General features: G+C 36.9%; 2 protein-coding genes across 5 annotated transcripts; one reads left to right on the top strand and one right to left on the bottom strand.

The window, feature by feature from the left end:
- The first annotated feature begins 39 nt into the window (after positions 1-39).
- On the top strand, positions 40-3249 carry LOC129451218 (uncharacterized). 4 transcript variants are annotated; one of them, XM_055214284.2, is made up of 5 exons: positions 40-321; positions 1775-1993; positions 2063-2255; positions 2366-2476; positions 2954-3249. In XM_055214284.2, the coding sequence occupies exons 2-5, from the start codon at positions 1803-1805 to the stop codon at positions 3194-3196; spliced, it is 738 nt and encodes a 245-aa protein (XP_055070259.2). In that variant the 5' UTR covers positions 40-321; positions 1775-1802; the 3' UTR covers positions 3197-3249. The 4 variants fall into 4 exon arrangements, with proteins under 4 accessions (XP_055070259.2, XP_055070258.2, XP_055070255.2 ...); XM_055214283.2 differs by having other exon boundaries at positions 2366-2618; XM_055214280.2 differs by having other exon boundaries at positions 2366-3249.
- A 14-nt stretch (positions 3250-3263) lies between these two features.
- On the bottom strand, positions 3264-12950 carry npepl1 (aminopeptidase like 1). Its single transcript, XM_055214279.2, has 12 exons — positions 12759-12950; positions 8940-9125; positions 8683-8853; positions 8355-8444; positions 8112-8193; positions 7783-7925; positions 7598-7675; positions 7172-7272; positions 6892-7015; positions 4129-4305; positions 3757-3867; positions 3264-3668 (listed from the first exon to the last, which is right to left on the bottom strand). Exons 1-12 carry the CDS (start codon positions 12906-12908, stop codon positions 3504-3506), a joined length of 1578 nt encoding a protein of 525 aa, XP_055070254.2. The 5' UTR covers positions 12909-12950; the 3' UTR covers positions 3264-3503.
- Positions 12951-13022: the final 72 nt, after the last annotated feature.

Raw genomic sequence — 13022 nt, 5'->3', positions numbered from 1 at the left:
TCCTAATATACATATTTATGTTCATATAATTTATGTCATTTATACGTCATCATCACATGCTTATATTTACCGGAAATATTAACTGGAAATTACTAATGTAGTTTCCCCAGTCTTTCAGTTTTTATTTATTTTATTTCTTTAAATAAGAAGGATATTAAGACAGACGGGGAAATGTAGCCTATAAAAAATTAAAATGACAGATTTTATAGTTTTTCTTTTATTAAACATAGAGTTCACCTTTAAATCAAATTACAAATCATAAACACTGACATACAGAGGCAAAGTCCAGTCACTATTTCCTTGAGACACCTGTGAGTACAGGTAAGCATATTTCTCTGTTATTCTTTAAGATAAAGAGAATCAAATAATGTAGTAAATGGTTTTCAATCTGTTTACATTGGTTTCAGTCAAAAAGTATTTTATTTATCCCGAGTTTACTTTTTTTTTTGTACTTTATTTTTTCTTACATTTTTTTGAAACATTATACAAACAAAACATATAGTTATACAAACAAAACAAACGGTTTGGTCACCTATACTTTCGTATACAAGTCATATTAACAGGAAAACAAGTCATATAATGCAGTGGTCAGTTTACATCATGGCTCCGAGTTTACTTTTGTGTAAATGTACATATATTTAACGAGTTCTGTCATTCTGTACAGATTTTATGAGCAAAATATGGAAGATATTTTTCTGGTAGTTCTTGTCAGTATTAGTGGATGTGGCTTGCAGACGACACTTAGGCCCCAATTAATATATGATATTAAATTAGATAACAAAATATAAAAAGTGGCATCTAAGCTACAAATGAATAGAATTTATTCACGAGTTGAATGACATGAGGGTTTTTTGAGTGATGTAACCCTTTAAGTTCAAGATAATAGCAATCACATCTTTTCATTAATATACTCTCAAAAATGCTGGGTTATTTTACACAGCCTTGGGTCAGAAAGGGACAAACCCAGCCGTTGGGTTCAATTAACCCAGAAAATGTTTATATTTGACCCAACAATGGGTTAAAACAACCCAGCATACCCAGATAGCAACACATTCTGGGACAAAATTGGCTTACTTTAGGCACTTCAGGCTTAATTCTGGCTCTGTTTTTGTAACACAATGGGCTGGGCTGGCCCCATTTGACCCAACGCTTGGTTGAAAAGAACCTAGCATTTGTACACTGCAAAAAATGATTTTCAAGAAAAAAAATTCTTGGTATTTTTGTCTTGTTTTCAGTAAAAATATCTAAAAATTAAATTTAGTGTATAAACATGCACTGCAAAAAATGATTTTCAAGAAAAAAATTCTTAGTATTTTTGTCTTGTTTAGAGTAAAAAATTTGATGAGCAAAACGGCCCGAGGAAATAATTCTAGTTTTTAGATCAAAAATATCAAATATCAAAAACACTTAATTCAAGAAAAATTTGCATACCCCATTGGAAGATTTTTTTGCTTGTTTTATGCACAAAATCACTTACATTTGATATTTTTGGTTTAAAAACCAGACCTACCTTCCTGAGTCATCTGCCTCATCAAAAAAAGCATCTTAATTTAAGAATTTTTAGATATTTCCACCGAAAACAAGGCAAAAATACTGAGTTTTTTTCTTGAAAATCATTTTTTGCAGTGTGTTTATACCTATTTGACATCTGTTGGACATTAGTTAAATATTAAACCGATTTAACATCAGTTAAAGATTAAATGTCAACAACATCGTTCCTAATTCCCTGGGCAGCTTAATCTTTTATCGGTTACTGTATTTTTGTCTGTTCAAGCTGATCTTAAACAGTTAAAGAGGAAAACATGGCAGGACAGCAAAGCCCAGTCAAAAGGTTAAGAAAGACCGTCAATGGCCACCTTTGTAATATTAGCCCCATAAAAGATAAACAGAAGCCATATTTTGAAGCATTTCTTCATCACGAAGGTGAATGTTGCAAAGTTGTGGCCTTTAAAGAAGAGGACTACATGAACTTCCAGAATGCTGAGAAGACTCAGTAAGTCTAATCTCTAATATCATCCTAATTATATTTATTGTAATATTTTTATAAAAATATTGTGTGCAGGAGTCCAGTTACACTACAGAATGTGATCGTACAACCATCTAAGTCAAATGGAAGAACTAATGTTTACTACACCCATACTTCCAAAATGTCCTGCGTTCGGGACATAAGCCATGCATTTAAAAATACCTTGCCCGATGAACCACAAGACATAAAATTGTCTGAACTTCCAAAACTGGATATTAACCATCTGAGGGTAAGATTTAGCAATTAATTTCTTTGAGATTGTTATATTTAATGTTTGCAGTCTAATAAAGTCCCTTACTGTCTGATATATGCTGTATCTTCTTTAAATTTTCTTTTCAGATTAATATTAATGTAAAGATTATCCTGGAGGAATACAAGGGGCACAATGTTGTGTGGGATGGACGCTACCTTCCAAAAACTGTATATACTGTAGCAGATACTACAGGCTATGTAAGTCTAACCGTTTGGGGTGAGGAAAGCGTCACTGTTGGAGAATGGTACAAGATTACAAATGTCTCAGTCAAACAGTTTAAAGAGAAAAAATCCCTATCAACTACCAAACAGACACAGATTCTCAGCATTCCATCTCAAGGTACCACAGTTGATGTTGAAGTGCCTATAAAGTCTGTAAAGTGTTATATTATCGGTGTAAACATAAATAGTCTCTTCATTTGTCATCGTAAGCATCAACTTAAAAACATAATACTATCAAGACCAAGTGTGTATTGTTACTCGTGTAAAACACATTACAAAATCACAGCTGCCATCATGAAGATCAGCGGGCACCTGGAACTCAAACCAGAAACGGGGGACATTATAATAAAGGCAAATGCTGAAGATGAGGTCATAAGATCAGCGCTTGCCATGAACGCAAACGCATCTCAAAATGATATCATTCAGGGACTTTTGTCTTTACCCCTGATGCAGATGACCATTTGCAACAACGTCATTGTGAAGATGGAAGAATCAAAATGTCCTCTGACCGAGTCGGATCAAGTGATGGCATCTCTTGCTGTGACGGATCCAGCTGATGTCTACTCACCCCCAGATCTCAGGCTCTTCTTCAGTTCCCAACGCCAAAAACGAAATCTATCAATTGATTCTAAACCCAAAAGATCTAAAGACCATCAAAGCTTGGTAGCCATCAGGGCCGTGCACAGGATTTTATAAATACAGAGGTCCAAATATGTATTTTTAATCGACCGATTATTATTATATATGAAAATAAAACCACACATTTTCTTAACTATTTATTCAGAAAAGATTTTTTCCATTCACATGGCAGTTACCACACTTACAAAATTGGCATCAAAAGCAGGTGATAGTATTACACAAACATGGACAATGTTGCACTTTCATTTCAGATTAACTGTTATTAAAGACTTTTTTGCACATATAATAAATGCAACTTTGTGGCAGAGACACAAGATGTGTACATGTGTGAAGACATTGCCTGATTTAACAAGTTGAATGTATTTTAGACGAGTCTCCTCCTCTTGCAGTCTCTCTCCAGCTTGTCTTCTGAGACGGGGTTGGCTGTAGCGATACCCAATGGGGACACGGAATTAAGTAAGGGATCCTCGGACGCCTGACCGAACAGAGCCATGAGCAAAGCAACACCGAATCCCGTAGCTCTCTCCCCCTGTCGAGAATCCATATTATCGATCATTTATTACAATTTCTTGGAGAAACAGGCTTTCTTTAAATTATTTAATGCTCTGTGTACTCACGGCATGGACGGGGGAAGCTATGTCCACATGTACCCAAATGCCCGGCCAATCAAAACCTAGATGAGAGCCAATGAAAAGGCCAGCACAAGAGCTCTGAGCGTTCTCACGGTCCTGTGGAAACAGAAAACATGTGTTCTGTACTGTAAAAATTTGTAATTGCTTTTCAATGTGCAGCCTCTTTAGTACATAGCAGCAGTAAATATAATTACAGTTTTTGCTTTTAAACTATTTTGTCAATTCCCATTACATCCCCAGATGCATTCCTATTGCTGAATAGTTGGATCAGTGCATTAACAGTGCAAAGATCGTAGGGGTTTGATTCCCAGGAAACACAAATACTGAAACTATGCATGACTTGAATGCACTGCTCACCGCCACAGAGTTTTTCATGTCGGCCATGGCTGAAGTAAATTCACTGAAGTGAAGTTCAGGGCAGTAGACCAAAGGATGTGCCAGGTCTCCGCTGCTGCGTCCCGCTCTCACGCACGCTGCTTCCCACTGCTCATTGTTGGTCATCACGGCCGCGTGGTACTTCCCTGTGGAGATTCCCTACAGGAGGAATAATAAGAAAGTACTGTAGCTGTGTTTCCATTGCCCCCCAAACTAAAATTGAAAATAAGAAAAAAAAAAATTTCAGGCATTTCAAAAAAGAAATATATTGCAAAACTGCAGTAGGAAAAGATTTACAGGTCACCTGACATACATAAACGTCACATACATTTTTTTTTCAGATGCTAAATCACGTACCATAAGTAACCTTTCAGAAAGACATCATCCACTTCCAAGTATTATGGGGCATACACACCAAACGCAAGTTCAACGATTTGCGTGAGTAGATTACATACAAAGTCAATGCAAAGACGTGTTAGACCTGTCCTTGCATGGGGCGATGCAAATGACGCAAATTGGGTAGCGAAAACACGCGCTATTCGCCTCAAACGAGCTTTCGCGCAAGTCAACTCAAGTGTTAAATTTGCATGACAAAAAGTTAAATCCCACGAGTAATCTAGAGTGAACAACGCGATGCTACGCATTTGGTGTGTACGTAGCATAACTGTGGGTTGACACCAGACGCAAGTTCAACGATTTGCGCAAGTAGATTACATACAAAGTCAATGCAAAGACGCGATGGCGCGATTGGAGCGAAAACACGCGCTATTTGCCTCAAACGAGCTTTCGCGCAAGTCAACTCAAGTGTAAAATTCGCATTACAAAAAGTTAAATCCCGCGAGTAATCTAGAGTGAGCAACGCTATGCTACACATTTGGTGTGTACGTAGCATAACTGTGGGTTGACACCAGATGCAAGTTCAACGATTTGCGCAAGTAGATTACATACAAAGTCAATGCCAAGATGCGGCGGCGCGATTGGTGTGAAAACACTCGCTATTTGCCTCAAACGCGCCTTCGCGCAAGTTGAAAATGTTCAACTCGAGCAATAAATTAGCATGACACGAAGTTAAATCCCACAAGTAATATAGAGCGAGTAAAGGTACATTCACATTATAAGCGACTAGCAATAGCAGAGCGACGCAATCTCATTGATTTCAATGGAAGCTCGGCAGCATGAGTGACAGTGACCGCTGGTGGCTGGATGGGCGTGTCCAGTTGCGCAACAAAGTTGAGAAATTTTTTACTTTATGCAAATTATGAGCGACATTCGGAAGCGACTATGATTTTTGAAATGACTTATTGCAAGAGGGAAAATTATGTTTAAGTCGCATAACATAAGTTAATGGAAAAGCTATATTTCGCAACAGATTTTTTATTGACATTTAGAAAATATCACATTTTTTTTTGCCTGAAAACCAGGCTACTGTCTTTTAATCTAATTTCTCTTTGTTTTTGAAAGAGATTTTGAATCATTTTGCTTGAGTCTCAAGAGGACAAATCACTCCTGTTTAAATAGAAACGTTAGGGATAATGACAAAAACTCATGTGACTTACAGAGAACAAGAGGTTCGATCACATGAGCGTGAACAACCACTACAAGCAAACTAAAAACCAAATATAACCCTCTGCCAAGACTCAAAGTGCAACAGCCATAAAAAAAGCTAAGAACCATTAACTGTTCGCTCTCTGTTTTTGTCATGTTGTTGACCATCATGTGACATTGAGTTTTAAAAAAATAATAAAAATAAATGTAACTTAACACTTGATATCAAGTCACAAAACCTGTTAGGACATACTCACCTGTCCTGAATGATGAAATGTGTGGATTAGGGCTGCACGATTTGGGAAATTTTTCCCATTGCAGTTATTCATGCTAATATTGCGATGTGCGATTGCGATTATAATAAATGGTATCATGAGTCAACTTGATGGGTTTTAAGGAAAATCCACACACAGTTTAGTGATAATGCTAAAATTTGTATTTGTAAAACTAGAAATGTTTTTGTATTGCCACGTGATGTACAACTGCTCAGTGTCAGTAATCCTAAATCCAAAATACCGCCATACAACAGACGTAGAGTTTTTTTTAGCTACCAGATCACTGTCAACCTCCTCTGCATCCATCTTCGCTCTGGTATTTCCGCGCTGCGCACACACAAGTGACGACGCACACCACACATGCGCATAGTGTGGATTGTAATTTAATATAGAAATTATATACACTGCAAATAAAATGACTTTCTTTATAAGTATTTTTGTCTTGTTTTAAGTACAAATATCTAAAAATTCATAAATTGATGAGCACAATGATCTAAGAAAATATGTCTAGTTTTTAGACAAAAATATATATTTATATACAAATAAATTTAAGTGAATTTGTGCATAAAACAAGCAAAAAATAAATAAAAAAATCTGCTAGTGGGGTAAGCAAAAAAATGTATTTCTTAAACACTAAATTCAATAAAAATGTGAATTTTTGTCTTCGTTTTAAGCACAAATTCACATAAATTTGGCATTTTATTTTCTGTCTAAAAACTAGACTTATTTTCTTAGGTCATTTTGCCCATCAAGAAAATGCATCCTGTACTAAAAACAAGACGAAATACTAAGAAAGTATTTTTTTTTTACCGTGTATGGTGTGGCATCAAAATCTATCAATCGCTTTCAGTGCTCAAGTTATTGTATGAATCCTCAAATGATGATATATTGTATGATGTCCTTGCATAAGTTAGCACAACCACACCTGAGCTCCGGTCAGCGTCGCCATATCCAGTATGATATCTGCAGAGAGATCTTTGCTTGCATACACAACACCGTCAGAGAGCACCAGCCTCCCTTCTGCATCTGTGTTATTTATCTCCACCGTCCTGCGAAGAAAAAAAAACATACAAAACACAACAATTTAATATTACAATATTTGATCTTTTACATAAACATTCAAGTAAGCACAACCATGTAATGCTGATGATAGGAAGTATGTTTAGGATTAAAACAGCTCTGCTTGAACGCAACGTGAAAACGTCTTTCCAGAGTACAGGGTGTGTATATCGTCTGGTCGTGTGGCTGTGGGCCCGACTGCGTTCTCTGCCAGGCAGAAGACGGCATGAAGGTTGTCCTTAAAGCCCTAAAAAAAAACACAAGTCAATATCACACTATGCAGTGTTGCTATATAATGATAAATACATACATATATATATATATATATAGGAAATGTACAAGATATCTTCATGGGACATGATCTATACTTATGTTGATTTTTGGCATTAAAAAATATCATTTTGACCCATACAATGTATTGTTGAAGTCATCCAAGATTGCACGAGGATGAGTAAATTGCAAGAATTCTCCTATTTGGGCAAACTATTCCTTTAAAACCAGGTTTACACAAAAACCTGTGCTGGCTGATCAAGGTCATAGATGTTTACATGTTTAACAGTGACTTATAATACCTGTTTAACAGTAGCTTTAAATGCTCCCAAAACGGCTGCAGCTCCTCCGCAGTCTCTCTTCATTCCTGGCATTGTGGTCTATAAAGAGAAATAAAAAAATGCTTTAGAATTTACTTATCCCTTTCTAAGCATTATTTCCATCTTTTTTTTTGCACTGTATAATAACAATGATGTATGGTACTCACTTTGCCCTTGATGCTGAGACCACCAGTGTCATAGACGATGCCTTTGCCCACCCAGGCAATAGTCTGTGTGGCACCTGTAGGGGTGTGGCTTAGCACAGCCAAGGCAGGGGGGTGCACGGCAGCTTTCCCAACTCCATAGATACCTAAAGATGAAGAGATTTAACATGAATACCTGCTTAACTAACAGGGTCTCCTTCAGCCAACTCATTTTTTTATGACAGGTTAATAAATCAGCTATAACTCATCTCGTGATGAGAATGCAAGCTCATCGTTTCTGGCATATTGGTCATAAACATTGTGTAATCGCAGTACAAGATGTGACAAATTACCACCAAAGCCTTTTTGTTTCAGTTCCTCTCCTCGGATTATAGTTGGAGGGATGCCTAATTCGTTCCCCACCACTTTGATTTCCTGCAAAACACATCACAAAATAGCAAATGAGGCCATTTTCAGGGAACATCATTGATGGGGTGACTCTCACAAAGAAAAACGTGGTCAACTATTAGCCATAAAGACGGTCTTCGACAGCTTTGTGAGATTCACCCTGAGATGAGGAAAGGAGAAACACTTGCCTCCAAGAAGTCATCAGTATTCATCTCATTGCAAGGAGTGTCTACGATTCGAGCAGCCAGACGAATTCCATCCGCTGCATTAGCAAGACACTACGAACAAAAAACACAAATCAGTTGTTTTATGTATTTGAAAGTCCTTCCTTGTTAAACCACACATGGCAGAAAATCGAAACCGCATTAAATGCATTGCATCTTGTGGCAATGAGCATGCGTCAAATGTCTGTAAACTATACTTCGCAAGGGGGTGCGTTCAACTGTGCGTGTACACGTAAAAAACAGACTATACTCCCGGCTTTTTAAAATACTGTGATAATTTAAGCATCCTTACCTCGAGCGTGGAGGCTTCCAGAGGACTGTTTTCTTGACCCACTGTGATAAACTCAACAGTGACGTGCTTTTTCTCCGTCCGGCGAGATGAGGCAGATCGGCGGGTGAACAGTGGAAACGCTCGTGCGATGGCGCATCCTGAAGCAAACACATCAGAGCGCTCACAGACCATCTGTAAAAAAGGCGCAACAATGGTGTATGTGTAAGCTCTTTAGTCACAGAAGTATATTTAATGAAATTAAGTGAAATGAGACTTACCACAATGCAGCGGTTGTTGCCAGAGGGTAGACATGTTCGGACCAGGCGGGTGAGGAAGTGGGCAGATGCCGGGCTGTTGTGCCGGCTCACTCGTGAAGGAAGAGCCGCCACTGCTGCATGACTCAAATACAGCGGGCAGCTATCTGTAGGATTCGGGTTCAGAGAACCTAAAGCTGCTTGCCATGTCTGAAATCAAGACATATAAATACATAAAATAGATGCTGGAATACTGTACACATTACAGAAAACAGGCTACCAGATACTGTCGTAACAGAGGTGACATCAGACAGTAAAACTATTTTACTGAAATAAAGGTACCATGAGCAGTGGTGTAAAGTAATGAGGTAGACAGCGTCACGTAGCCAGACCTTCAGACTGAGTGACGGCAGAAGGTCTGGAGTCGGGTCTGGGGAATGACCTAAGACTTGACTAACATGTAAAGCAACCAAATCACAGTTAAAATACGTAATGCACCTGCTAATCCTGAGAATTCAACCAATCAGATGACAACTTTGAAATCCTTTTTAAACCGGGAATTGGTATTGGCAGATTAAGACATTTTTCCCACTATCGTACAGCTGATTGTTAAAAACAGCCGATGATCAGGGCAGATTATATCCTGTTAATCAAAAGGGGCAGAAAAACCCGGCAGAACTCATAATTTGTAGTTTTTTGAGTTTATTTGAATTCTTAGTTTTTTTCATAGTTTATTTAAAGTCATAGTGTATTCGTAGTTTATTTGAATTCATAGTTTTTTCGTAGTTTATTCGAATTCGTAGTTTTTCGTAGTTTATTTGAATTCTTAGTTTTTTCTTAGTTTATTTGAATTTATTTCCATAGTTTATTTGAATTCTTAGTTTTTTCATAGTTTATTTGAATTCTTAGTTATTTGTAGTTTTTTCGTAGTTTATTTGAATTCATAGTGTATTTGTATTTTATTTGAATTCATAGTATTTTCGTAGTTTATTTGAATTCATAGTTTTTCTTAGTTTATTTGAATTTATAGTATTTTCATAGTTTATTTGAATTCTTCGTTTTTTCATAGTTTATTTGAATTCTTAGTTATTTGCAGTTTTTTTCGTAGTTTATTTAAATTCATAGTGTATTCGTAGTTTATTTAAATTAATAGTTTTTTCGTAGTTTATTTAAATTAATAGTTTTACGTAGTTTATTTGAATTCTTAGTTTTTTCATAGTTTATTTGAATTCTTAGTTTTTTCATAGTTTATTTGAATTCATAGTTTATTTGTCGTTTTTTCTAGCCTGACGTTGCCATACTCAATTCTAGTCAGAATTTGAGTCTGATACCGCTCCATTGAGCTATAATTATGAGGCGTGTCTCAACCGAAAAATGCCTCTGCACTCAATTGGATAGACCTAAGACCAATCAGAGCAACCGAGTGTGTAACGTATGTTGAAATTACGTCTTTGCAGCCTGACCGAACTGCTAGTTATTTCGCTATGACACAACATTGTGATTATACTGAGTTAGCGAATGTACATCAACACCTATTATGTTTACAACATTTCGTTTATATCACAACATGAAGTATTTACTAAGTCATAGAGTAAGACTATCTCTTACCATTTGTACGTTAGGTGAACTTCATCCACGACGATACCCATTACGTTTGCTTGAAAATATTGGAGCCTAACATGTCCCTCCACTTACAGCAACCACGATTCCGGGCTTCCGAAAAGAAGCTGGCAACGACCGCTAATTATATCCATCTCGTCGTGTACGCTGAGTTGCATCGCCGTGATAACGTTAGCCTTTTCATTTGCGACCAACTTTTGCCGAATAGGACATCAACAAATGCCCTGCTCGCGTTTCTCTGTTCCTCTTTTAAAATCAATGCTCTGTCGATATATTTTAGAACAGACTCAATGTCAGAATCCACACATCTGAACTCTACAGCGGCAGCCATTCAACACACGCGCTCTTTGGTGACGTGGTTCATTACGTTACTGTTGATTATCTGTCCATCATCTTATAAAGCCCGCCCTGACAATTTGATTGGTTCGACCAGCATTTGTTCTAAAATAGTAGCTCCTCAACGGAGAAACCCCAGACCCATCTTCCCGTTTACAAAATCTTGTGGGCGGGGCTAAGATGGGCTGGCACCCAGGCTACGTTTTTTCGTAGTTAATTTGAATTCATAGTTTTTTCATAGTTTATTTGAATTCATAGTTTATTTGTCGTTTTTTCGTAGTTTATTTGAATTCATAGTGTATTCGTAGTTTATTTGAATTCTTAGTTTTTTCATAGTTTATTTGAATTCTTAGTTACTTGTAGTTTTCGTAGTTTATTTGAATTCATAGTGTATTCGTAGTTTATTTGAATTCATAGTTTTTTCATAGTTTATTTAAATTCGTAGTTTTTTGTAGTTTATTTGAATTTGTAGTTTTTTTTAAGTTTATTCGCAATTTATTTGAATTCGTATTTTATTATTAGTTTTCCGTAGATTATTAAATTAAAAGTTTATTCATAGTTTACCTGAAATGCGCTGGTTACCTGAAATCCGCAGGTTCCCTGAAATGCGCAGGTTACCTGCGCATTTTAACCTGAAGATTTTAAGTAACCTGTGCATTTCAAGTAACGCTTGCAATGCGCAGGTTACTTGAATGTGCCGAGGACCTTGAATGCGCAGGTTACCTTACTTCAATTTGTAGTTCACTTTGAGATACTTGGGAATTTTTTTAACTATTTGCATTTTACTTTAACTTGTCGCTGCATGGCACCCATCTCTTTCAATGAGGTTGTTAGGAGGTAGAGCTGCACAATTATGACTAAAAATATAATTGTTGATTATTCATCTTGATATTGTAATTGTTATTATTATTGACGATAAATAGATTTAACATTGATGTTTTGAACCACTTTATAACCTTTTGTGACAGCTGCATTGTAAATTCTAAACAAACTAAATAATATAAATGTAAATAACAAATAATTATGGGAGTTGTTAGTAAAAAATCCAAAACAAATGGCTAAAAGACACCTCAACTTATCAATTTAAAATTTCTGATTTACTGTGTTTGGTTCCCAAACATGCTGGCGAAATAGGGCATAATATTTTAATAGGTGACATTTACATATTGGTGGGGCATATGTACTTTTAGTTAAAGTACTTCAGTACTTTTCCCACCACTGAGGCTCTGTGGTATTTTCTGGAATTTTTTTTGTAAGGGAAGAGCCTTTCCCTAAAACAGCATATTTTGTGAGTAAACCACAATCTTCCCAACCAATCTGAATAGAAAGGAAAAACAAGCATACAAGAAGTTACAGTAACTGTAGGAAATCCAGACTGTCAGGTTCTGCTTCCTTATAACACACAGATAAAGACTTGAAGGATCAAAGCTGAGTCGACATACTAAAATAAAATGTTGAGTAATAAGCTCACAAGTGAGTCTTGTTTAAATATATATGACTCACATCCACTGTAAAAACATGGTATTCTAGACCTTGGTGTACCACTTGTAATACATCACAGTAACATAGTTTTACCATATGATATCATCATTATACCATAATAACACAAAACCGTTCGTAAGGTGGTTAACGTGGTTCATTTTCTTAGTGAAATGTAATAATAACCGTGTTATAAAAAGTACTGATTTCAATAGAACTCACAATAGCACGGTGTAAAGTAACACAAACGTTAAGTCTTTAAATTAATTTAGGTAATCGTGTGTATTTTTCATTCATAGATGCAGACTGCTGCTATGTTACACAGCAGAAATCCGTTGTCAAATCTCCAACTGTATTAGCCGGTGAGCTAACGTCAACGCGTCGGGGGCTTTATTTTACATCACGTACCTCTTTGCTGACCACCGGCTGCAGTTTTCCTTTCAACTGGGCCCAGTTGAGCTGTTGCAGGTTGCCAAGCTGGCCGACGATGAGGACAGGACGGTTCTGCGGCTCTGAATCCCCGGCAGATGCCTTGAACTCCAGCAACACGTTCGCCATCTTCCGCCTGAATGAAATGTTTGTTCGGCTTCACGCGGCGTTGCGCAGACCGATCGACGTATGACATTTAAGTATCGCGAGAATTATTTAAAAGGACAGCTGTAGCGTGAACTG

Source organism: Misgurnus anguillicaudatus, chromosome 8 (assembly GCF_027580225.2).
Source record: "Misgurnus anguillicaudatus chromosome 8, ASM2758022v2, whole genome shotgun sequence".
NCBI lineage: Eukaryota > Metazoa > Chordata > Actinopteri > Cypriniformes > Cobitidae > Misgurnus > Misgurnus anguillicaudatus.
The sequence above is the reverse complement of the archived record's forward strand: the minus strand, read 5'-3'. Positions and strand labels throughout refer to the sequence as shown.

Excerpts from the sequence above, each read along its gene's own strand:
- LOC129451218 (XM_055214280.2), top strand. The coding sequence starts at position 1,803 with ATGGCAGGACAGCAAAGCCCAGTCAAAAGGTTAAGAAAGACCGTCAAT. Across the intron at positions 1,994-2,062 it reads CAGAATGCTGAGAAGACTCA|GAGTCCAGTTACACTACAGA; the intron begins GTAAGTCTAATC and ends TATTGTGTGCAG. Across the intron at positions 2,256-2,365 it reads TGGATATTAACCATCTGAGG|ATTAATATTAATGTAAAGAT; the intron begins GTAAGATTTAGC and ends TTTTCTTTTCAG.
- npepl1 (XM_055214279.2), bottom strand. The coding sequence starts at position 12,908 with ATGGCGAACGTGTTGCTGGAGTTCAAGGCATCTGCCGGGGATTCAGAG. Across the intron at positions 7,273-7,597 it reads TTAAAGCTACTGTTAAACAG|GGCTTTAAGGACAACCTTCA; the intron begins GTATTATAAGTC and ends GTTTTTTTTTAG. Across the intron at positions 3,868-4,128 it reads ACATGAAAAACTCTGTGGCG|GACCGTGAGAACGCTCAGAG; the intron begins GTGAGCAGTGCA and ends CTGTTTCCACAG.